The sequence below is a fragment of the Macaca nemestrina genome, chromosome 2 (assembly GCF_043159975.1).
Source record: "Macaca nemestrina isolate mMacNem1 chromosome 2, mMacNem.hap1, whole genome shotgun sequence".
In the NCBI taxonomy this organism is placed as follows: Eukaryota; Metazoa; Chordata; class Mammalia; order Primates; family Cercopithecidae; genus Macaca; species Macaca nemestrina.
In genome coordinates, this window is record NC_092126.1 from 30,551,930 (window position 1) to 30,578,971 (window position 27,042).

At 34.3% G+C, this 27,042-nt stretch overlaps 1 protein-coding gene across 1 annotated transcript in view; it reads left to right on the top strand.

The window, feature by feature from the left end:
- Window positions 1–27,042, top strand: part of LOC105465802 (TBC1 domain family member 5) — a 570,286-nt gene that overhangs the window by 200,598 nt on the left and 342,646 nt on the right. The window contains exon 5 of the mRNA XM_011714415.3: window positions 17,237–17,368. Coding sequence (XP_011712717.1) covers window positions 17,272–17,368 — 97 coding nt within the window. The 5' untranslated portion in view covers window positions 17,237–17,271. The remainder of the gene's footprint in view (window positions 1–17,236; window positions 17,369–27,042) is intronic.

Consider the following 27,042-nt stretch of genomic DNA (forward strand, 5'->3'; position numbering starts at 1 on the left):
AATAATGGGGTCATACAGGTAGCATTATTGATTTCAGTATGCTGTGTACATTTTTTTTTTGTTTGCATCAGAGCATTTAGATTTTTAATTCCTACCTATTATTCCATTTCTGGATTACCTTTATGTATATATGTATTTATTTGTTTATTGAGATTGGGTTTCGCTTGTCACCCAGACTGGAGTACAATGGAGCAATCTCAGCTCACTGCAACCTCCCTCCCAGGCTCAAGGGATTCTCCTGCCTCAGCCTCCCTATTAGCTGGGATTACAGGTGCCTGTCACCACATGTGGCTGATTTTTTTTATTTTTTATTTTTAGTAGAGATGGGGTTTCACCATGTTGACCAGGCTGGTCTTGAACTCCTTACCTCAGGTGATCTGTCAGCTTTGGCCTCCCAAGGATGTGTGCACATGTAAACTTCTGTCCATATATGTTACATAGGACAAGGATTACAACTGTGAGCCACCGTGCCTGGCCTGATGACCGTAATTTATAAACCCAAGGGTTATAGAACATTTAGATTGCTTACGGTTTTTCAGTATTACAATCAACTTCTTTCTGCATAGATTTGGCTAGAAGGTATATAAGTAGGATACATTTTTAGTGATAGAACTGTTGGTTCAAAAGTTAAATGCATTAGTAATTTTGATAGTTATTGCCGTCCTAAAAATTTGCACTTTTTAAATCAAGTTCATTAGCATCAAAATGCCTATTTCTGCAAATTCTTATCAAGACTGGGTATTGTCCACCTTTTTTATTTTGCAACCTGATAGGTGAAAAATTACATCTGATTGTTTTAGTTAACATTTCTTTAACTCTGAGTGAGGTTGCGCATTATTTTATGTTATTGGCTGTGTATATGTATAAAATTCCATTCCGTGCACTACTTGTTTTTCTCCTTCGTTCATCTCTTTAAATCTTCCTGTATTATTTGTTTCATGCTTTTTAAAAAAGGAAATGATACCTGCTTACTTATTAGATGGTTGGGATGATCAAATGAGGTGGTATTTGTCAGTGTTTCTGAACCTTTTAAAAATCAGGCCGGGTGCGGTGGCTCAAGCCTGTAATCCCAGCACTTTGGGAGGCCGAGGCGGGCGGATCACAAGGTCAGGAGATCGAGACCACAGTGAAACCCCGTCTCTACTAAAAATACAAAAAATTAGCCGGGCGCCGTGGCGGGCGCCTGTAGTCCCAGCTACTCAGGAGGCTGAGGCAGGAGAATGGCGGGAACCCGGGAGGCGGAGCTTGCAGTGAGCAGAGATCGCGCCACTGCACTCCAGCCTGGGCAACAGCGTGAGACTCCGTCTCAAAAAAAAAAAAAAAAAAAAAAAATCATTGCACCCCTAAAGTCTTTAAAGAAAAACTTCTCCCAGTCATCCTCCCCTACGAAAGTTTAATAACACAAATATACACAGATATACTATGTTGCTCTTTATGTACTATGTTCCATTTGAGGACCATAAACTATTGTAGTATCTACGATTCCCCACACCCACTCTATGCACCAATCTTGTCCATTAGGAGACAATATCACTGTCATTGAGAATGCATGATATATGTGAAAATTTTTGTAAACTGCTATTTAAATGTAAATCTTTATTGTTAATAATGTGCATTTCATATAATATAATTTTATGTGTCCATTTTGCAGCTTCTTTTTCTCAGTGAAGCTTTCTCTGTTGCAAATATAGGTATTTACTATTTTATTGTCCATTTTGCTGGCTTCAGAACAATCTTTTTTGAGTTGACCTCTGGTCAGCTCTCTCCATCCATCTCTGCCTGTTGAAATACTATTTCTTCAAAGTCTGTCCTAGATATTCCCTTCTCCATGAAGTCTTTTTAGACCTCTGTATTTTTACTCCTTGACCTTTCAGAGTTAGAGCTCCTTTTAATACATCTTCTTTGCTGTGACATTCTACTTTTCATTGTGTAGTCTGTATATTTTTTGTTTTCTACCTCCCAGGGCGTGTTGCTTCTCTCCTCATCTCTATTCCCTGATGTTCCTTTCCCCTGTGCCATTGTACATAGTGAGAAATCAGTAGGATATCTTAAAATGAGTTTCTGGAGGAGGTTCACTTCAATTTCCAGCCACTTAGTATGTGACCTTGGGATGAAATCATTAACCTGCTAGCCTCAGTCGCCACCTATGTGAAATGGGGGTGGTAATGATTCCTGTCTGATAGGATTGCTGAGAAGATTAAATGGGATAATAATACACATAAAACACAGTGTCTAGCATTTAGTAAGCATTAAGTAAAATATTAGTAATCATCACTACTCCAAACAGTTCTTAGCACAGAGAAAGACAAATGATGCTAGTTTGTTCAATAAATATAATTGAACTGCATCATTGTTCCACAGATGACAAAGCATGGCATGACATTTTGTCATTTACTTTCAATTGTTTACTGAAGTTTACACACAGATTTCAAAATTCTAAAAATTATTTGTGCAATGATTTCATGTAAATTAGGATGGCAAGTTTGTAGAACTCTAATGTACTTAGCTTTTAGACATTTTATTATGGTATTCAATGAAATTTTGGACATAGTATGCTACTCTCTTTTACCTAATTGTATACATTGGAAAAGGAGGTGTATATTTTTGCTAGTAAAATTCCCTGGGAGTTGGGATAGGGTTTGTGTAGCTCCTCTGTAGTCCCAGCTTATTCAGTTTTGTTAATTACTTCTTTTCATATACCCTTTCTGGCCTGTATCTGTTCTATGTAGAGTTTATAGAATTGTTTTGTTTTTTAGTATTCTCTGATGTCTTGAAACATTCTTTGACAATCACCATAGAGCCTTTATTTTTTCTGACTTCAAGATATTATGTGAGCACTATGTATTGCATTCTTTTATAATTACCTCTTTCTCCTGTATCCTTTTTTTCACCTTATCAGTGCTTTAATCTTTCCCTCTTATGAAAATGAAATTGAAATAGTTTTATTCCCATTTTGAGGGCTTATAAAAACGTTTTAATGTGTGTCAGATTTCTTCCATGGACAACATAAACAGTTTTGGTGTTAGAATACATAAGAACAGTTTACATGTGCACAAATCTCCTTTATGAAAAAATGGAGCCATTACAATCAACATGGATTCTGAGAGAAACCCCTAAGTCAGATCACTTTGCAATGATACTCAAGTTCATCATTTAATAATACTTTAAGTGACTATCATTTTTTAATATCAATTTTATAAAGTCTGTATATATTTATATGTTTGGGAAATTGGAATTTTTCTTACCTCTGTAAATAATGATAGTCTTCTACTACAATTGGAACATTTGCATATTTACGCTGAGAGTTCTTGACTCGTGTATCCAAGTTAATAGGTTTCTACTCCATCAGCAAGTAAGCTCATCATTTTTGAAGCTACTAATCAATTAAATTGGCCATTTAATATGGACTACAACATATTTTCTTCACATTTTGCGTTATTGAATGTTTTCAAAATTTATGGTCCCATTCAGAGATGATCATACCTTAGATTCTTGTGCAGTATCATGTATAATTATTAACATTAATACAAGAGTTCAAATATTATGTTAATTCATGAGTGAAAGAGTTAACATAATATTTTATATTAAAGTAGTCTCAACAAATTAACAAAGTTCACATTTTCTTTGGATTCCCTCCCCTACGTTATGTACTTACGTTCTTCACTGGTAAAGATAATACAGCTGATCCTTGAGCAGCATGGGAGTTAGGGGTGCTGGCCCCTATGCAGTCAAAAATCCATGTGTAACTTTTGATTTCCCAAATGCTTTGCCTACTGATAGCCTACTGTTGACCAGAAGCCTTACCAATGACATAAACAGTTTATTAGCACGTTTTGTATGTTATATGTATTATACTGTATTCTTACAATAAAGTTAGAGAAAAGGAAATGTTATTAAGAATGTCCTAAGGAAGAGAAAATATATTTACTATTCATTAAGCGGAAGTAGATCATCATAAACGTGTTTATCCTTGTTGCCTTCACATTGAGTAGGCTGAGGAGGAGGTGGAAGTGGAGGGGTTTTGGTCCTGCTGTCTCAGGAGAGGTATATGCAGAAGAAAATCCACATGGACCAGTGCAATTCAAACCCATGTTGTTCAAGGGTCATCTGTAGTCTCAAAACTTTTTAAGAATAGTCTTGGGGCCGGGCACGGCGCCCAAGCCTGTAATCCCAGCACTTTGGGAGGCCGAGACGGGTGGATCATGAGGTCAGGAGATCGAGACCATCCCGGCTAACATGGTGAAATGCCGTCTCTACGAAAAATACAAAAAAATTAGCTGGGCGTGGTGGTGGGCACCTGTAGTCCCAGCTACTCGGGAGGCTGAGGCAAGAGAATGGCGTGAACCCGGGAGGTGGAGCTTGCAGTGAGCTGAGATCGCGCCACTGCACTCCAGCCTGGGCTACAGAGCGAGGCAGTCTTATACGCTCTGTTTCTACTCAGCAGCTCTTATATTCTTGTCAGAATGTTTCATTTTTCTGCTGTATGGTAGCTGATGGTTTCCACTAAGGAATTTGTTCATTTGTACCTCCTATTTTTGGGGTAATTTGAAAAACAAGATTCTGTGGAGCTCGGTCAGTACATTTCTGAATCACACATTTTAGTTTTTTCCAGTAGCGATCATGACAGCTCTGGAAGAAGCATGTTTTTCCTTCCTTTGGGTGAATTCTTTTGGGGACCTTGTCCTTTGAGATCTCTTTTAATCCTGGAGCTCCTACAGTGGTCATACCACATATTTTCACATGAATACTTGCCATTATCTGTCTACTGGTAGGGTTGTTAGATAAAATTACAGAACTCCTTATTAAATTTGATTTTCAATAAATAATGAATACTTTTTAGTTTAAGTGTCTTAAATATTGTTTGTTTCTCTGAAATTTAAATTTAATTGGGCATCTGTATTTTATTTTATTGTTTACTCATATTTATTTATCTGGCAACCCATCTCCTGGTCTTTTTCTTAACTAAACTTTGAGAGAGAGATTGATTGTACCCTAATTCTATAACTTGTTTTCCTGTTCCCATGGTAGATGAATAATTTTTTACTGACTGAAAAAAATAAGCTAATAAACTGAAATGTTTCTTTATCTGAGTATTTATAAAGAAACTGTGTTCTACTGAGTTTGCCCTTTTCTGTGAATTAAATTCATTGAAAAAAATCATGTTTCAATGAATAATTGCAGATCTCAACCTTAATTTAAAAATTTCATCTCCCTTTCTCTTCCTTTCTCTTCGTCATTTCTCTTCCTCTTATCTTTCCAGCTCTTACTATAATTAGCTAGCATTAACAGCAAATGTTTGCTTTAGTTAAATTATTCAGAACATTTATTTTACTTGTCAAAGGTTATATCAGGTTGTTGTTTGAACTGGTAATTAAATGCAGGCTAATATGCTTTCATATTTATATGCACTATAAGCCTGTTTCCTCATCATTCTGTATAATTTTATGATGTTCAAGGCTGACATTTCAAAAAGGATTTTGATTTTGTGGAAAAGAAAACATTCTAAGTAATGTAGTTTGTTATGTGATTTGAGAATGTCCAAAGTTGTGGTTGAAAGTACTTACTACATTTCAATGTCATTGTAACATGTAGTATCATGGTGCTAATTTTCACCAAGTAGTATATAATATTAAGCTCACTGCCTGTTGAGTTTGCATTTGATATGAGGATCAGTGCTGTAGTCGTTGGCTATAGTAGGTGCTCACTATATATTTGTTAAGTGACTGTTTTAGGTCTTATTTATGGCATAGTTTTAAAAAAAATATGGAAAACTCAGATCTTTTATCTCAAACAGTATAATCTATATCTATTCCTCTGACATACTACAAGGTTCTCCTAAATCATTTCAATTTGTGTGATTCTGTGTAGAACAAGTATAGCTCAATTAGCCCTCATATCTGGGAATTACACTGAAGCGTGTCTTTTTGTTTTTGTTGATTCATTGAATAAATGATTTTTGCAAGTTCTGGGGTGCTAGTAATTTAGAGTATAGATTAATAAAACAGGTCCCCTATCCTCACAATGGAAGTCAGTGGAAAACCAACCATTATACTAAAGAATGGTTAATGTTAAGGTAGAGTTATGCATACGATAAGTGGGCATCTGAATCAAATTGGGAGAAGGCATGTTGAGGAAGTCATGTACTTTTGAGCTGTATCTTAAGGGCCAGTAGTTGGTTAAGCGAAGAAGGTAAGAACAGTAGTGCCTTGCAGAGGAGCCACATGTATGGAAGTGCTGAGGTGTGTAATTTGGTATAGTCGAAGAAAATTTAAATGTGGAGAAGTAGTAGGAGATGGTGCCCTTCTTTACTTAAAAGTAGTTTCCATTGACATTAGGAAAAAGCTCTGAATCTTGAGAATGTCTATAAGCCATGCCTTGTACAGTCCTTTTCTGCTTCTTAAGCTCGAATATCAACCCAGCTGAGCTTGACTCCTTACACACTTTACATGAAATATGCATGCACGGCCTCTTCCCTGAGCCCTTGTACACAATGTTTTCTCTCCCAAGAATGCTCTTTCTGAAGGATATTTGTTTGACTCCTTTGTGGTACTCATTTACACAGCCCTCTGCTTCCATCTCCTTGTGGGAGGGAGCATGTGAGCAGACGAGGTGGGAACTGGAGTGCACAAGTGCTGGAATCAGCTGTCTGCTTCAGTGCCCGTTGGGTCCATCTGTACTCACTTGGACCTGCCGAGTTCCACCCCTCACGGGAGGGAGCACACAGGTGAGCAAGTGCGGAGTCCAGAGGGAGCACTTCTGGTCTCCAGTAGGAGCAAACTTTGGACCCCACAGCAGTGTCTAGGTGGGGCTGCCTGTGACCTCTAAAGCCCCAGAGGGCATGTTACATTGTTCTTTTAGCTCTGCCCTTTGCAGACGGCTTAAATGTTAACAACTCAGTGGGCTCTCTGCCTTTTTGCATGAGATGGCTGTCCTCTGCCAGGAAGGGCAAAGAATCAGTGTGACAGCCTTTCATATCTGCACTTGTGGCTCCTGAGCTCTTGTCCAGCATCCAGGAAAAATGAGGTTGCGTGAATGAATTGAAGGATGGTAAATGTGGCGGATTTTATTGCTAATGAAAGTGGCTCTCAGTGGGAAGGGGAACTGGAAAGGAGATGGGGTGGGTAGGTAATCTTCCCCTGAATTCTGGCCATCTTCAGCTGGATTCTTTTCCAAAGTTACGCAAGCTGTCCCTCTGTAAAGCTGTCCCTTTCAAGTCAAGCCACTTCTCTCCCATGTTCAGTCATAGTCCTCCACATAGCTACTTTCTCCTCTGTGCTGACTGAGTTCTGGGTGTCCTATATTATAGGCACAGGATGGAGGGGCAGGGTGGACTATGGGTAGTTTAGGAAAAGGCAACATTCAAGTGGGAAAACAGGGATAGAAGTTCTCACTTTGGGCTGTAGGTTTCAGGTATTTCGGCTTGAAGGTGGGGTTTTGTCGGGGACCCACCCTTTTCTGCTTAGAATTTCTCTGCCACCTGTCCCTATCATGGTGCTAATTTTCACCAAGTAGTATATAATATTAAGCTCACTGCCTATTGAGTTTGCATTTGATATGAGGATCAGTGCTGTAGTCGTTGTCTATAGTAGGTGCTCAGTATATATTTGTTAAGTGACTGTTTTAGGTCTTATGGCATAGTTTAAAAAAATATGATGGAAAACTCAGATCTTTTATCTCAAACAGTATAATCCATATCTATTCCTACGACATACTAGAAGTCTTTTCCTACTCTACTGTTTTTATTTAGCTGAGATCAATATAACCTTAAAAATATGTAACAAGTAATGCATCTGCTGTCTTATGAATAATTTTTAATGTTTATTATTATTGCCAGGAATGACAACAATGAACCGTAGTATACTGCAGCTTTTGATATATGATCCCATATGCTTTATTTCATCCTTATAACAGTCATGAGATAGGTGTTATATGAAATTTAGAAATACATATAATTTCTTTTTTCCATAACTTCATCTTTTATCTAGAATTTAGTGTCTTCTGAAGAGAAGATAACTGAAGTAAAAATAAAAACATCTTTCAAAATAAGAAAAGAGTAAATGCAGAATTAGTTATATAGTATATCATGTTTGTACATGTATGTATATATTTTTAATAAAATTGACTTAAAAGATTAGCCGCAAAGTAGTGTCTACTTTATGTCAAATATAAACGAGATGTTATTCTGAAATACTTTCAAACTCTACTTTTATAATCAAACAACTATTTTTTAATAATGTATGGAAGGATAGTTGGAAATTCCAGTGGTTAACTTTTTTCATGAATATTATTAATTTGATTGATCATTGCCTTATGACACATTCTCATCATTGACCTGTATGTGGTTCTTTTATTATTTATTTATGGATGGTTAACTTTGTAAAGCTTGCATATTGTATAACAATAATGTTTACTTGCTTCTCAGAAATTTCTTGAAGTTAAAACTTAAATGAAACACAAGGACTTATGACAGTTCTCACCCACCTTACGAGTGTGTTTATGAAGTAACCTTTTAGTCCAGCCCAACATGACAAGTGGCTTCTTTTTCCTATAACTGATGGTCTTGCTAAAAAAGCACAATTCAGAAGTTGAGTAAAATACACAGATTTCATGTTACCTACAGCAAGAAAGGTGAGGGTTTCTAGGCAGAGGGCAAAGTTAAAGACGACTGTTTCCTACCTTTTTCTGGGTCTAATGAGTGTGACCTAGATCAGGGTGGTTGTTTGTAAAGAATGGTTTTGATTTTGGATTTTATATTGAAGGTAGAACTGACAAGATTTGCCAGTGGGTTAGATATGTTCTAGGGAAAGATTTCTGTGCTGGCCTGAATTTGGGCAGTTAACCTGAATGATAGGAAGAGCAGAGTGTTCCCAGAAGAGGAAATGGGGATGTGCAAAGACCTAAAGAGACAATGAGCTGTATTTTTGTTTTAAGGAATAGAAGGAAGACTTATGTAGCCAGAGCATATTGAGGGAGAAGGGAGAGTGGACTCTGAGGGTTAGGTATTACCCTGAATTTAAGACCTCTTAAAGAGGAGATAAGTAAGCACTTCCCAGAGCGATGTTTAGTTTACCAGTAGCGTGAACCACATTTATAATTGTGTTGGGTGTTTTTGATGAATTAATGAATAGGTTTTATTCCTATTAGGATAATATCTTCATATTATGGGAGTACAAAGGAATGAAAAATACTTTCTCTGCCCTCAAGGAATACATAGTTTGCATTTACAAAAAGGTATGATAAGCTAAATAAGCTAAGAACTACTTATGATAAGGGTAACAGTTTATGTAAACAATAGAAGTGATATATCAAGGAATGCTTAATAAATTTGGTGAATGACAATTTCTGCTATAACATTATTTTCAAAACATTAATCATTTATTATATAACACCTTAAGGATTTTTCCTATGCCTACTGCTTTATTATAATTTATTTAATATTTTTCCTTTCATGAAATTCTTTCTTTCTTTAAATAAATTTATGTAAATAGGAAATCTTTTGGCCACAGATTATCCTAAACAAATTAGCACTTGCTATAAATAGAGGGGAACCATTAAAAAAACCTTATTCCAATAAAAAAGTATGTTTCTGCCAAGCCCAGAGGCACATCAGAGCAGGGGAAATACTGCTGTGGAAGAGCAGGGAGAAATTACTTCTAGTGCTGGTCCCTAAAGGAAAAGTTGAGTGTTGGAATTATGTACAGGATTTAGAAAAGTGAAGAGGAAAGGCCTCCTCAGGAGGAAAAGAGATGCATAAAACTGAATGGAGGAATGTGGAAATGTTTTTATGTAAGCTACTTTGGCTAGCAAGGACTGGGTGATGCTTCTTAGCTGCTGATCTTCCCTCAGTGATGTCACTTGGTACTAAAGTGACTGGTACAAATATGAATTTACAGCATTTGGGGACTTAAATAATGTTTTTAAGTCCCCAACTACAGTTTTGGCTGTTTGATAACGATTCCAAAGATCAAGTGTGATTTGTTTATAAGTTATGATTTTGCCGAGGAATATGTGATTTATGCTATATCCACAGCTTACTTATTACTTGCTTTCCTTACTAGGTAATGCATTTACTCTGAGATAGTGATCTGTACAAGATGCGTACACCTTAAAACTATTAAGAATCTGTTTATCTGAATATCTCACATTTCGAAACAGCTCACATGCAAGAAAAGTAAACTGAATTCTTTGGTATTACATTATAGTTAACAAAGGAAACTACCCTATAATTCTTGGCTTAATTTTTGTTAGGCCACTTATTAAGTGATTGTTGTCATTTGAGGTAGCTTTGCCGTGTGACCTTAAATAAGTCACATAACTTCTTTGTGGTTTCCTTATCTGTAAAAGGTGTTATAGTATCTACTTTATAGAATTGTTGTAAGGTTTAAATGAGTTAATATGTGTAGTGGTTTAAACAGCTTTGCTTCCCAATAAGTGCTATGTGTTTGCTGCTGTTGTTATTATTTAATCAAAAGGGCTATCTTTAAGTACTAAAACTTCCTTAGGTTTTCCAGCCCTACTACTTACTAAAAACCAAGGGATAAATAACAGATTCATATGGACTTTCAGAAGGATTGCCCCACAATTGGTGAGGTGTTCCTGAACATACCCCTGGCCTCTCCACGTTTGCACCAAGGAGAGATTTTTGTTTGTTGGTTTTTTTTTGGACAAAATGATTTGATTTGATGTTTGTATGAAGAGTAGCCATTTGTTCCTTTTTCATATTTTTAATTATAATCAGTTTAATATAATTCACCAAATTATGATTTCTGTTTTCTCTTTTCAAATTTTATTTTTCCGTAATTCCTAATTGAGGGTTGTATTAAGCTTGATTTTATGAAAACCATGTTGAATCGTTTAATGGCTAGAGGTAGTATCTATATAAAACAGGATATATAAATAATATATAAATATATAAAATAGGAACAGCAAGAATTGAAAGTGTTTTCTTATGGCTACATAATAATAAAAGATTTGGTTTTGTTCACTAGGCCAAGCTAATTCCCCAGTATCTGCATCTTTAGCATCTGCTCAGGAGATCTCTGAAACCATATGAGAATACACTGTGGAGAGCTTTCTGTTAGGCAGTTCAACTCTCATAGTGCTCAGTTTTTTCTTGGTTTATGTGGTCACGAGTGTCACTTTCTCATGACTTTATAGCATTTTAATATTGAAAGGCAAAATGCATTCTTAGTTTGTAATATAAAATATTTAAGTCTACCTGTGAACCTCTCATATTCTGCATATTTCTCATTATGTATATTGTTTATGAGTCTAGTATTTTAATTTACAGTGAATTGTTTGCCCTAAACAGCTTTTGCTGATGGCATGAAAATTATAAGAATTCAATCTGTTTTGATTTTTTTTGATCATTGTTCTTATATGTTGACCCTTATTGTAGTCTTATACCTATTTATTAGACAACACTTGGATAGTAAAATTGTGTGGTTGGTAAAAATGAGTTAAGGTTTCAGGGTTTTACCAAGGGGTGATGTTTAATATTGAATGACATGTATTAAGACAAATGCTTTTATATATAATTTATTTGGCATTGTAAATGCATTTATCTTGTGAGAAACAGACCCCCTGTTGTCAAATGAAGTATTCTGGAAAGGTTTGGAGTAAATAAATAATAAAACTACTTTGATATACAATCTAACAATATTAAATATTAAGACTTTCAGATGATTGATTTTAATACTTAATTAACTTAAAGTCCAGTGTAACCCTCTTGCATTAAAGATTGACAGAATTTAAAAATAAAACTTTATTCTTTCTCTTTCTTTGTTTTCTTTCCCTCTTTTTTCTTTTCCTTTCTTCTCTCCTCCTTTCTGCCCTTATACTAAAGACTTTAGAACATTGTTACTTCCAATCATTAAATTTACCTTTAGCTACCAACATTTCTAAATAAAATTTTTTTTTAAAAACAAGATTTTCAGTTACCCTATCTCTTAATTGTGAAAATGTAGCTTCTACTGGAGAAGCTTGCTTTTATACCCCAAATGTCATATTTCTGGTTAAATACCTATCATGGTAAATACGTGCTACCAAGAACTCATACTTATTCGTGCTGCATCCTTCTTCCCTTTTATAATAGACTCTGAAAGTAGTCCATTTAAGCTCTTCGGTATACTTTTCTTATAGGAGAAATCTTTATGTAAAGTGTATCATATCATTTCAGTGTTTGACTTTTAGGTTTACCATCAGTCAAGAATTTAAATGAATGAAGTATGCTTATATGAGCTTTTCTGAATATGAATGTCTTTAGAGTGACACAGTTCAGAATGCTAATTCTGTGCCTAAGTATTAGAAACAGTTAAAGAGAGAATATAAGCTGAAATATATAGGATTTCATATTCAGACAGAATAAATTCCTTTTCTAGAGGTTCTGTTCATGTGATGCCATTTTAAAAGAGAAAATATTATTAAACTAACTTATTATCTGTTCAATCCTAATAGTTTGAGATTTTCACTTAGATATTGCTTGTATTGTTTGATTGATTTTTTTTTTTTTTGGAGACGGAGTCTTGCTCTGTCGCGCAGGCTGGAGTGCAGTGGCATGATCTCAGCTCACTTCAACCTCCGCCTCCCAGGTTCCAGCAATTCTTCTGCCTCAGCCTCCCGAGTAGCTGGGACTACAGGCACGCACCACCATGCCTGGCTAATTTTTGTATTTTTAGCAGAGATGGAGTTTCACCATATTGGCCAGGCTGGTCTCGAACTCCTGACCTCATGGTCTGCCCGCCTCGGCCTCCCAAAGTGCTGGGATTATAGACGTGAGCCACCGTGCACGGCCTGTATTGATTTTTTTTACATGAAAAATACTGCTTTGATTTTTAAAGTGTATTTTAAAACTGCCTTCTAAGCTTTAGTGCTGAACTCTTACCCTTTTATTAAAAATTAAGTATTTGCAAAAGAAGTCTTTTCTTTCCGACAGATCACTTTTAAGATTTAATACTCTAACCTCTATACTTATGAAACCAGTACAACTATCTTAAAGATTAGTCTTGGATTTTAAATGGGAATTTTAGCCTATTTGTGAACTCCTGTGCCCAAGATAGCACTAAAACCGTATTGTAAAATTAGTTATGACTTTTTGGAATTTTGAACTCATGTGAATAGGAAAAATTGTTGTTTATGGTAAGTTTAACAAAGGAAGGAGAGGGCCTTTCCCAGATTGTGGAAGGTATATTACTATGCTTTCTCAGTCAGAAAAATTAGATTGCTTTTGTTTATTTAAAATAATTCTTAGGCATCATCATCATTTTTATCAGCTAGAGAAATTCTAGGAACAGGAAGATATCATTTAAGAGAACTAAAATCTATCAATTATGGATTTAAGTAGTCATCTACTAAGAGGCATGTTTTTGGCCTTTATATTCTTTTCTCTATATGTATCTTGCTTCTATGTAAGAGAAAAGTAAGGCATGTCAAAGATAGAAGTTGGAGTTTGTGATCAAATTTAGAGATCTAATGAACCATTGTAAGTGTTACGTTTATGCTGTTTTGACTTTAACAGTTATTGTTTAAAAATTTTTAGACTAAATAAAATCCCTTAATTTTTTATAGTCTGATATTTACAGGTAAAAATTTATTCATAAATATTAAGATAGACAAATTTATTAAAGATCTTTGATATTCTGCTTTGTAATCAATCATTTTCTCTTACTGGAATGTTTATGAAACACAAATTGGGAAATTCTTAGGAAAATGATTTCATATTTAAAAACAACATTATGTTATGATTTCACAAGGTAATCCCAATAACAGTAACCAACACACTTAGGTTGCTTTTTTAGATTCAAGAATGCTAAAATAGCTCTTTAAAACAAAACGATAAAAAAATGAAAGCAGCAACTTCTTAATCAGTTACTTTTGAATTAGGTTATTTAAATCCGCAATTAAAAGAAAACTACTAACATTATCCACACGTTTTCTTCAACAGATTGCTTGAAAATAACTCATTATTACTAGTCAGCTGGTTACGTTTATTTAATTATAAAAACATTTCAGTGTTTCATTTTCAATCTATAGGCATAATAAATTAGGATATAATGGATGCCTGATTATATAGAATGGTTGTAGACTGGGGTATTTGGTTGATTTTGTTTTCTGGTTATTGGATATTACTATACACTTGTTAAGTTCTAAAGAATTATAATTTAAGCTAAATTAACTAAATGACTTCTTGAACTTTCTCTAAGGAGTCAAAAAGACGTTAGGTATTTTTTAGCACCTTAAATGAATGTATAAATATCATTGTGTGGTAGAGTATTTTCTTCTAACAGTGTAAAGATGAGGGTTTAAAAAATACTCCTTTTAAAAATAAACTTTGATAGCACCTTGCTTGTCACTTGTCTATTTTTAATGTAGTTTAAAATACACAAAAGTCATTTATTTATTTATCTTAGGTATGTGAAACCTGTAACAGTGAAAGTACTGTAAAAATAAGAAATTCAGCTACTGAGATTATGAAAACATGGTTTAGGATATTAAAGAAAATTTAAGGAATCTAGCAGTTAACTTGAAATACACATTCTCAAATGTTTGCTTTTATATTTTTAAGAGTATATCAGAATATATGGAGAATATGAATCTTACATTAAAATAGTTGCCCTTGGGCCAAAAAAATTTTTGAAAAGTGTTTAATCTGTTCTACCCAGTGTTTTTCTTTTAATTTGAATTATTTGCTAACACTTACAAATTAGCAGATTTCACGTAAAATTCTGGATTTCTAGCTTGTCTTGAAAAAGCTGAAGCAGAGTAAAGGGTGTTCTAATTATTCATAGGCTGCCCTATTTTTATACCCCTTTTTTTACACCTGGTCTTTTTGTCACACTGACTTATTTAGAGCCAAATTAATGTAGGAGAAAGAATGTGAGCTCTAGAACCAAACAGGATGACTTCAATTTTGGCTTTAATACTTACTCCTTGTGTGATTCTAGACAGATTACTTACTCTCTCTGTACCTCAGTTTCTCTATGGTAAAATGAAAATAAAATTGACAAGATAAATTGGGTTTTAAGGAGGATGAAATGAGTGTACATGAAACATTTAGACTAGTTTTTGGCATATATTCATTGTGCATAAATGTTAACTATAAATAATAATGCTTTTTGCCTGACCTCAGTAGATACTTGAATTTGGTGACTGCTGCATAGCAGAGGACCTTGGTTCTGAATTTATTTGTTTGTTCAACAGAATTTATCAAACTTTGTGTTATACTCTAACCGTTCATCTACATTTTGCTGTCTTCTACTAGATTATTTTCTCCAGAGTTTCTTCTGTATAGCAAGTGCTCAGTATATGCTTATTGATTGGCACACATAAGCAAATACTGACAACTGTCTAGATTTATGGATTTAAGATTTATAGCTTTAGATATTCTTACTGCATGTTAGCTACCAAAGTTCTTTGTTTTCCTTAATCCTCTGCTTACATTGTTTTAGCCACAATTCCAGGGCGATAGGTTTTATTAACATCTGACTGTGATTGTGTGGATGTAGAGGGTTTTGGAGACTTCTGGTAAAAATTAGAACATGTATATGAGTATTTTACAAGGTGATGGTTTAGAGAGAAAGTAAATAGAATAGAGGGGCATTTTGTTTTGGTAAAAGGTCATCAAGAATTTCTGTATTCATGAACATATCTGGAGCTTTTCCTCCATAGGTGAAGACCATATCCTATAAAATTAGACACTCATTTTGTTTGGACTTGCTTTTACCACTTCTTTTTACTCTTATTATTTCTTCTTCCTCTCATGTCCTTGCTGCTCCTGAAATTTAAAAGATTATGTTACTTACATTATTTTGCATGAAAATTGGTGAACTTGGTTTATTTTTTGAAAGAGTTATGATTTGGGAAGATAATTTGCATCTTATGGACATATAAAATTTACAAATAGTATACCTCAGAAGTTGAAAATAATTTAAAACAAAATTTGTTCAATATGGAATAATTTATATAAGTGAGAATTGAGAGGGAAAACTTTCAAAATGACAAAAGGAAATATAGGTGGTTTTTTATAAAATCTTGTAAGTATAACACCAGAGGTGGATTTTATACTGGAGATACAGATATATTTGAGCACATAAAAAGTTACCTATGTCACAAAAATGTCATACAACTGAAAGACAGATACACTTTGAGAAAAATATATGTATCATATAACCAAGGTTTAATACCCTTACTACTTAAAGCATGTTCAGAAATCGTGAAGACAGTCATAACAATTAACTCCATTAACAAAACAAATGTCAGAGAAACAGTATCTCAGTAGTCATCAAGCAAATACAATACAAAATTTGACTATCACATTGGTTCAAAAAATCAAAGAGGAAACATCCATTGTTAATGAGAATCAAGGGGAGATGAATTGTTCTATTAGGTACAAACCTTTATAGAGCACAGTTTGCCAAAATCTTGTTTTTTAAACATATATTTTAATCCAGCTATTGTAATTTTAAGAATTTATTCTAAGGAAATAATCATGGATATGATACAGACATACTGCTAAAAGATATTTATTTTTGAGAGATATTTATTTTTGAGACTGTTTATAGTATTGAACAACTGAAAACATCTTGTTTACTACATAAGGAATTGGTTACATAAATTGTGCTGACTAAATATAGAATGCTAGGAATCATTAGAAATTATAGACACACAATTATTTTTTTTAAACTGGGGAGGAAAATAAGGAATTTAAAGTATTCATAGATTACATAATAAGTATGTTTAGCGTGTTATGAATCATTTTAAAACCATATGTATTTTAAATGCCCAGAATAAAGACAGGAAGTACATGTGTAATACACTGAAATGTTAACACTAATATTTCTAGCTAATACTATCATGAATCATTTTAATTTGCTATATTTTCTGTATTTTGAAAGTTTCTGTTGTGAATGTTTATTATTTTGGCTGTAAAACAAAAGGATGCTATAAATGTGAGAGTATTGTCTTTAGAATTTAGCATATTTATTGAAAATAAATATTCAAAATTGAGATAAAGATTATAAATGACGCTCAGATTTTTGAGAAATTTTGGAAATGGAAATTTTGTGTTACCTTTTTCCCTTCTTTGCATAAGCCTACCAATGTGAGGTAAAGTCCCTGAAGGCTGGGAAAAACTTGGTAATGTCTATAATGTTCATTTAATCGTTTCAGTCTTATATTTATTCGCAGTCATAGCAGAAAAAGAATTTATTATTTTTCTCTGTATTTTTTCACCTCCCAGGTAGTTACTTTTGGTGACACTGTCCAGTTCCCACAATGTATCATTCCTTATCTGAAACTAGACATCCTCTGCAGCCAGAAGAACAAGAAGTAGGCATTGACCCCTTGTCCAGTTACTCTAACAAGTCTGGAGGTGAGTTTTGTATGCCAATACTGTTTGCAGGTAGGGTACTGGTAAACCTAGCAGAGGGTCCTCAGTTAGCTGTGTCCACCTTATGTGTGTAATTCTCTTCATGAAGCTGAGCAGGCCAATGTTAAGTACGTTATTCTGGATATGTACAGAGCACCCTTGACACTAATGAATACTTCAACAAGCCAGCTTTCAGTTATCCACAGAAGCATTAGCCAAATGTTTAACGCACTGTCATTCTTTAAAAGAAGATAATAAACTGAACAATGACTTCAGCATAAAAATGTTGAAATGCGAAAGGGCCTTGGTCAAACATCTTTTAAAGAATCTTAAATTTTTGGTGTGGATTTTTCAGGGATTTTTTCCCCCTTCAGCAGATTGAGATTATTCCAGGATAAAAGACTTGATTCATCCTCTTTTTTTTTTTTTTTTAAAGTAACTGAAATTTGTGTTATATTTTTAAAGATCTATACGCTGAAATTTTTAAATGGTAGACAGTTAAAATGTAGACTGTATTCAGGGTCTACCCTATTATAACAATGTATCAAATGTTTATGTATCAGAACTCTATTTTCTCAGTATTTACTTAATGATCATAATAACATAGTTTCTTAGCAATTGAGTTTGTAAGAATTCTTGAAGCCTTATCCTTAGTTTTTAAGCAGTTCACTAAATATTTGATAAAGTTCATTGACTCAGTGACTGCTTGTAAGTTTTCACTTGTGAAATGCAGGTATCAAGATTGTAAGATCTATTTTAAAACATAAATTAGTCAAAGTATACAGACAAACTGTTATAAAAAGGAAATTAGTCAAAGTAAATCATGTGTGTTATATTATTCAAAAAAATGTTTTTTTCTGTTTATACTGATGTCAAGGTCTGCTTTTAACTCATGTTTTGAGAATTTAAAAAAAGAATTGACTCCCACTTAAAATGGCTATTTCTTTAGAAAACAAACTTTATGCAGAATGTTTATGCTTTTTGTGCATCTTTAATACCTCCTACATACAAATGCCATTGTTGTTTTTAATGAAAATGGGAGAGAATTTTTCCAGCATATTTTTGTGATTTAATTTTTTAATTTTTATATTTTTTTTAAAATAAGAACTCAAGACTTACGTTTAAGATTTGATAATATGAAAATTAATAGTGCTCATTTCAATTTCAGTATTTTAATATCTCAGTGCTGAGCATGACACCTTTTCTAGTGATATTTTCTCTTAAATGTAATACTCTTAAGAAGCATTCATAGTTAAATAAATCAAATTATTTTGCAAGTACTTCTGTAAGTGGGTGTTTTAAAAGTAAATGTCTTTGTGTCAAGTGTATAAAATAGTTTCACCAAAATATTTCATACTCTTTCTGATTACTATGGTTATTTGAGGACATAGTTTTTGTTGTTGTTTGTTTTTTAAGTGCATATTTTTATATGGTCTATTTCATTAAATACTGAGGTTTTTTGTTTTTTTTTTTAACCTGGTTAAAAAAACATTTTAAATTAATTTTATTCTTTATTGTTTACAGGAATGAGTAGTTACCTTTACTAAAAAGGCTTTTCGTTTATATCCTAGCCTAACATTTCTATGACATACTAAGTTATTAGGACTGAATTGATGTTTAAAAGTGCCATTAATTCATTTACCCCAAATGTTCATTAACAATGTAAATGTATGCTGGTGTTCTATGAGACAAGGAAGTGACTAATGACTCTTCCAACTAACAACACTTAAAATGAATAGAAACTTTAGATAGCTAATCTTGAAGTAATCAAGACCCTCATTCAGCTTGGCATCTCTGTATGCTCTAAAACAGCTGTCAACTGTTAAAAATATATACAAAACACACACACGCACACGCACATGCAGAAAGAAAGATATGTAAATAATCTCGTTCTTCAAAGCCATAAAGGTTACTAACCATAGTGGGCTTTGTGCATTGTATAGGTAAATATTTTATATAAAGCATCTATTTCGTCTTCTTTGATTTTCTTTTCACAGAAAAACGTGTTGCATTTTAATGAGGTTGTCATATTTGAAGAAAATCATCACCTTTCTATTATATTTGTTTATTTCAATATATGTTTTCCCTGGGCTTTCTTCAAGTATTTTGAAGCTTTTTACACATTTCTGCCATAATCTTTAGGGAATTTGTTACTACTGGATGACTCATTTTCTAAGTATTTAAACACTTCACTTCAGTGGTTTGCCAGTGTAGAAATCATGTGTAATTTTTAAAAACATTTCTTGTCATAGGTTCTATTAGTAAACAAGATAAGTCTTTAATTTCTCAAATCTGGATTTTAACATTTGTAAAGAAATAGTACTGTTGAATGATTCTGAGAATTTTGGAAAAGATTAGAAAAAGCAGCCTGATAATAGGAATGGAGAGAACAAACTATGTATCATTGGCTTATTTTCATGGATGGTTGAGAAAAATAGGTGAGCGAAGAAAAAAGAACTATCTGGATATGGATATATATGCAAAGTCTTAGGAGATATTTTCTGTGTGAATTAAACTTTAACTGCTTTAACTATTTTTCCAAATAGAGAACAGCATAGAAAATATGACATTTTCTGTGTGCTCTATTCAGTTTAGTTTACATTAATTACCACATAAAATTTCAAGATCTATGATCAAAGTTTAATAACTGACAAGTTACTAGTAATTTAGTTAAAAACAAAAAAGCAAAAATATTTGTTAGACTATTTATGATTATTTGTTCTTAACCTTTAATGACCAATAAAATGAAGAAGTAATCACTTTATTTTAAATTTAAGATAAAATCAAAATTCAGGTGTACGTAATCTATTAATTATATAATATTGTTGGAATCATTTTCACAAGCTTATAAGAGGTTGGAATGTCATCAGTGATGAGAGAAATTTTTCTGTAGTAGATCCTTTGTTAGTCTGTTCTTATGTTACTGTGAAGAAACACCTGAGGCTGGGTAATTTATAAAGAAAATAGTTTTAATTGGCTTCTGGTTCCGCAGGCTGTACAGGAAGCATCTCCTGGTAAGGGCCTCAGGAAGCTTACAATCATGGCAAAAGGCAAACCAGGAGGAGGTATGTCTCAGGAGTAAGAGACAAGGGGGGATGTCCCAGACTCTTAAACAACTAGATCTCAAGTGAACTGAGAACTCATTTGTCACCAAGGGGATGGTGCACAACCATTCATGAGGGTCAGACCCTGATCCATTCACCTCCTACCAGGACCTTCCTTCAACACTGGGAGTCACATTTCAACATGAGATTTGGAAGGGATGTACATCCAAACCATATCAGGTCTCTTTTGAGAATGGCATTTTGTTAAACATTGCTAAAGTTTTTAGCTTAAATTTTGTGTCACAGTATTCACCTTCTTACTTAATAGCTTTTATATATTTAAATAATTACCTAACCTTTCTTTGCCTTTTTATATACTATCTGTTTCAAAGCTTTCTTTCTATTGTCATTCATAAAATATTTGGCAACTAAAAAAAAATCCAAGATGTTCAGAATCCTGCCAACTCCGTTTTGCTTCCTGTAATTTTGTTTTTTTTCCTAAGTATTCCTTTCTTTCCATTACAATGACATGTTTTAGAACTAGAAGGGTATGTCCTGGCTTTATTAATGAAGAAATTGGTAATTTATAATAGTTGACTGATGTCAATATAATAAGGTGATGCTGTCCTATCATGATCTTTAGTGTTGTTTTCCATATAGTAGAGGTGGATTTAAATTTGATTAAAAGTTGGGTTTGTTCTGCTGAAGATATCTAGATATCTGGCTAAAGTATAAAAGTGGTGTCTGAAGTACTGTAAACCCTACTCTGGGCTAATTAGCTGGAGTCATCTTAGAGATGAAAAAGTCTTTTTACTTTCTTCCCGGGCTTACAACTCTTTAGTGACTTCCCATTATATTAACAATAAAATCCAGCCTGTTGACTGTGATGTGCATGGCTATCTTCTTGTCTGTCTGGTCTTGCTCAGATATGCTAAGCCAGCTCTAAACTTTGGGCCTTCACACGTGCCATTTTTCTGACATTATTTTTGATTCATTCAGAGCACTCAACAATATATAATCCTATATTAATTTGTTTCCTTGTTTATTTTTTGTCTCCTTGTCTCAAATGTGAGCTTTATGAGGGCGGGAATTGTGTTGAAACTGTATATATACCTGGTGCTTGGCACATGGGCACTGCTTAGTAAATGATGAACGAACAAACTGCGTTGTTTTATCAGTTTGAGTACCTTCACTTACGTTAATTAATAATTGCTTAATTCCTCTTTCCTCCATATGTCTTTCTCTTTCCTATCTTGTTATAATGTATGAACTCCGTTTTATTGTCCCTGATAATTCTAGCACTTGAATTTTCTCCTTTTAGAGTTTCAAAAGAGTTTTAGAGTTTCAAAAGAATTTTCTCCTTTTAGAGTTTCCTTTTTTATCTTCTGTTCTCTTTGACCTCTTTTCCTTTGAAGTTTCTCCTAAAATTCACTTATTCCATGTTTTCTTTTAAATATAACCCTTCTCAGAATTTGCATAAAACCAAATGGGCAGACAGTTTTCTGGCAAATAAATGTCAAGTTATGATAATTAAGAATTAATGAGTTAATGCACAGCAATAATCACTTGGCAAAGGGAAAGCTAAGGAAATAAATTACTACTTTTCTAAGAAATTTGTGGCCATAATTTGGGAGCATAGACTACGTGTAGTTTGCTTACATTTAATACACATGTTTAATACACATAGTTCTTAGTGAACATTTTGTGTAGATAGTATTCTTGATACCTGGTTTCTTAAACTTACTAACATGGTATATAGCAAATATTGTTTATTTTTTATATGAAATATGATAGAACCAGTAACCTATAGTAGTGGCAACTTTTCTTAAGTTTAAAACACTTTTAAAGTTTATTTTTTGTCATTCAGTAAATATTTAAGTGCCTTGCGTGTACTAGGCATTGTTCTAAGTGCTAGAAATAAAACATTGAAAAAGATAAATATAGTCCCAGATACCATGGTGTTTATGGTTAGTAGCCAGATTTGGGGGTACCCAGCAGAGAAAAGTAAATGATCATTGAAGATAGAGAATGGTAAGTGCTTTCCTAGAGGAATTAACAGTTGTACAGTGAGTGCATTGGTGGAGAATCCAACTGTGGTAATGGTGGATCGAGGAAGGTGTGATGTCTGTCTAAGTCACAACCTGAAGGATGAGTGCTGTTAGCCAGATGATTGTAAAGAGTTTGTGCTATGAGCTTGCCCTCCACTAAACGTAAAGAATTTCAGTGTGATTAAAGGTTAGAGTTCAAAAGGAGAATGACTGCAAATGAGACTGAAGACTAGAATGAAGCTCCCTTATACTAAGAACAGTGGGTATTTCAGTGAAAGAATCGTGTGGCCAGATTTGCATTTTACAAAGATTATTCTGGCTATAGTAGGGTGAATAAACTACGGTGTTGGGGGCAATACTAGAAGCTGAACAATCATTTCAGAAGCCATCCAAACATTCTAGGTGAGATGATAGTGGCCTGTATTGGAAAGTATCAATGGAAATAGAGAGAAGTGGAAACATTTGAGAGTTATTTAGGAGGTAGAATTGACAGTACTTGATCTAGTACCTTACTGGATATGGGGAAATGGTAGGGGAGTGAAGTTTGCAGTGACCTACAGTTTTCTGAGTTGACTAGTTAGGTCTATGATAATGCCAGTACTGAGACAGGGAAATCTAGAGAAAGAACTTTGTGTGGTACAGGTGGGATAGAGGGCTACAGAGGACATGACATTGGATGTTCAGTTTCAGATGTGAGTTAGAAGTACCTTAGAGCATTCAAATGAAGACACCCTGATGATTTTGATGTATGGGTCTGAAACTTAGAATTGGGCTGGAGATAAAGATTTGTCAGCTTACGTATGGTAGCAAAAACAATGGCAATGATTGTGATTACCTCATAATAGCATGTAGGCCAAGAAGAGGACCTAGGACCAATATCTAAGGAAAGTCATTTAAAGACCTTGTAACAGAAGAGGATCCCGCAGAGGAGACTTTAAAAAAGAGGCTGGGGAAGTAGAAGGAAAACCAGGATAGTGTGATGCCAAAGAAGCTAAGATGTCAAGGGGAGAGTGAGCAAAACTGCCAGAGATTACTAAAGTTAAGAAAATAGAAGTGTCCAGTGAACAAAGTCATTGTGGTTGTGATAAGCACAGTGCTTTTTGTAATCTCAAGAATCCATATGCCAGCACTCTGTATATTTCATATAAATGATGTATGTATTCTGTACTAAACTGACATGAGGAATAGAAGAGAAAAGGTACAACAGTATTAGGAAAAGTGAAAATCAGTGGAAGAAGAGTTCTGTGGTCTTGGAAGTATAGAGGAGAGGCAGTGTAGAGCAAAGACAGGAAGAGGGACATTATTGTCTGTTGTAATAATAGAAGGGAAAGAGAAAAGGAGGTGTTTAGGTGCAACAAGTTCATGGGTTTGATGGCAGAGTTGAATGAGATATCACTGACGTTTTAATCTCTTGTTTGATAAGTTAGGGTGACATTATTTGCTGACAGTGAATCACAAGGCGAAGCATGTGAAGATCTGTGGGGAGTAAAATAGGTTAAAGTGGGTTGATAAGACATAACCTTGGAGTCAGGTTGAAATGGGACATCATATTTATGGGTGATTCCAGCTTGTAAATGTATGTGATTATGTCCAGCAGAATCCAGCATCTGGGATTTAGCCACAAAGAAGAACAGCCAGGGTTTTTGTCAGGGCTGTATAACAGGTAGACAGTAGGCAGGGAAGTTGATGGTTGAAGAATTCATTGATGGATTGAGAATATAAGGAAATTTGCTATCATGGAAGGTGGTTTGCAGAGGGCAGGGTAGAAAATTTTAGAAGGGATGGAGTCAAGGGAGAAGGAAGAGTAGTGTGGTTATGGAAGTCTTGCAGAGAATGTGGGAGCAGTAGGGCCAAAATTCTGCTTGATGTCTAGGAGTAACAGGGATGGTGAGGGTAGTGGCAAACTTTTCACAGTGATACCTAATAATCTAAAATGTTGTGTATTTTATATTAAATGTGCCTATCTATGTTCTAAATTCCAAAGAAAATAGTAACATGGTTTTTTATCACATCTCTTAATAATTCTTATGTGTTTGATAAATGCATTAATTTGGTGAAACATCGTGTGGTAGTAGCCAATAAAGCAGCTCAATGCTCCATTATTTTTGTGTAATAATTTGGATCTATAATGATTTGGATGTGGCTTGGTTTGATGTGTCTAATAAAAAATTCTCCCTAGATATCAAGGAAAATGCAGCTTGCATAGATGAAAAACTGTAAGTTAGACTGTAAGGTTATCAAGGAAACTGGTAGCTTTATTCAAGACAGATTGTTAAATAAACAGGGGAGTGACCTGGAAGGTTTTGAATGCAGTAACAAAGAAAAACAATGCATGGATTTTTAAAATGTCTCTTTAAGAACAGATTTTTCAAGTGGTATAACAGTTGGACAAAGTGACATCCGAGAGCAAAGAACATGCCAAGCCTAGTTCTGCTAAATTAAACTGCTCAAAAAGAAGTTGGATGTAAGAGACTTCATTTTGAAAGACTATGAGTTAGAGATCTGTGAGTCATCCTCCAGAAATGCCAATTCAAGGTATGAGACAAATAAGAAATCAAAGGAAAGAGGAAGGAGAGAGCTAAGGATTGATTTGTAGAAAGTCCCCATGATTAGAAATTGGATAGAGCAAGTATTTTAATAGTACTTACTGGAGGAATAATCAAAGTAGAGGAAAGTCACAGTGCCAAAATTACAGAAGCTACAGATATGAGAGCTTCCAGAAAGTTCAAAGTGAGCAGTTTTTCAAGCGTTATGTAGGTTAAAGAGAGTATAAAAGGAAGAAATACATGATTTGGTGATTGGAAGGCTATTGATTATCTGTTAGGGATTAAGTCATTTTTAAGAAACCACTAACTCATTTGAGTGGTTGGAGGCAAAGGAAGTGAACTCAAAAATCTGATTCCAAATTCACATTAAAAAGATAGTGATTAAATATCAATGATGAATATTTAGATGGCGAAGAATATTCTTACTCTTTAATGTTAGATTTGGGTGATTGTATGTGTGGTTTTTGTATTTATGTTCTTACAGTGTGTTGAGAACCTCACTGCTGGTAAAATCTAGATCCTCAAAATTTGAAAAAAAAAAGTCCTCTCTGATCTTACTAATGATGTTTTTTTCATTGAGTTGTCCATATCTTATGAATTAGATCTACTTTTCAGTTTTATTCAAAATCTTCCATTGATGTAGCAATTCTCTTTATTTGCTTGAGGGGAGATAGGCTACTTTACAGTTACTTTAGAGTTGGATTTGTGTGAAGAGTCATTGAACCACCTTGCAAATACCTTGATGTTATTCATTTCCTAGTGTCCTAGCAGCAACGAAACCTCACTACTGACCTGACAGGGAAACAGTAGTCTTGCAATAGCCCTTATCCACTACCCCTTTAGGCAATTTGGTCTGCAAAAGGATATCCATATCTTAAGATATATTCTCCACCATCCTTTCTAGTATCCTGGAACCCCAGACATGGGAGGTTGTGTGATGGTAATTTCGGTTGATTGGTCTTGGCACAACTAGAGCAGACACTGGCGATTTAGAGTATTATCTTAAAAGCTAACATACGAAACAAACATTGAAGTAAAATGGTCTATAATGGAGCTTTTATCAAAGAATTATGTTGGTTGCTTTTTGTTGATACATTAACGGGGCCAAAAAATACAGTAGAGTAAGGGTTTAGATTTTTTTTTTTTTTTTGAGACAGAGTCTCACTCTTTCACACAGGCAGTGGTACAATAATGGCTCCCTGCAGTCTTAACCTGGCAGGGTTCAGATGGTCCTCCCACCCCAGCCTTTGGAATAGCTGGGACTATAAGAATGCGTCACCACGCCCGGCGAATTTTTGTATTTTTTTTGTAGAGATGGGGTCCTCCGTGTTGCCCAGGCCAGTCTCAAGTGATCCACCCACCTGGGCCTCCCAAACTGCTGAGATTACAGATGTGAGCCACAATGCCCTACCTGGAATTTTTAAATGATGAAATAACCCAGCTTTCAGCCCACATGGCTTAGGAAAGTATATCAGTTATCACTTGACTTCTCACATGTTAAAGCTCCGTTTTATTGATTTATGCATTGAAATAGATTTCTCCTTCATGGCTTGGTAGCAAAATGAATAACTAGGTCCTTACAAGTATAATTCTCTCCCTCCCCAGTGCTTCTGTTAACTCCTTTCATAGCATTAGCCATTTTAAAAAACTATCTACTGCAACTACTGGTCTTTAAGATTACAAGCTTTCTTTCTTTGAGATCACTCAATTAGAGGGAAGACTTGAATATCCAAGGGAGGATAAGAGGAATGCAAGAAAAAAATTTAACTTTACTCTGAGAAATCACTCAAGGACTTCCTTAATCACTCTTTTATATCAGTGCCCTCCCCTGCCACCCCCAACCAAAGTAGAGGTTCCCAAAGACCTATTTATCTCCAGTTCATGTCTTAAAATTATCCCCTTACTTTGCTATATAACAGTCACCAATATAATAAAACAGCCAATTTTTTAAAATATAGCTGATATATTTTGGTAAAATTCTCTTTACATGTATTTGAGTTTTTAAAAAAATATTTTACTGTTACATGTAGATATTTATA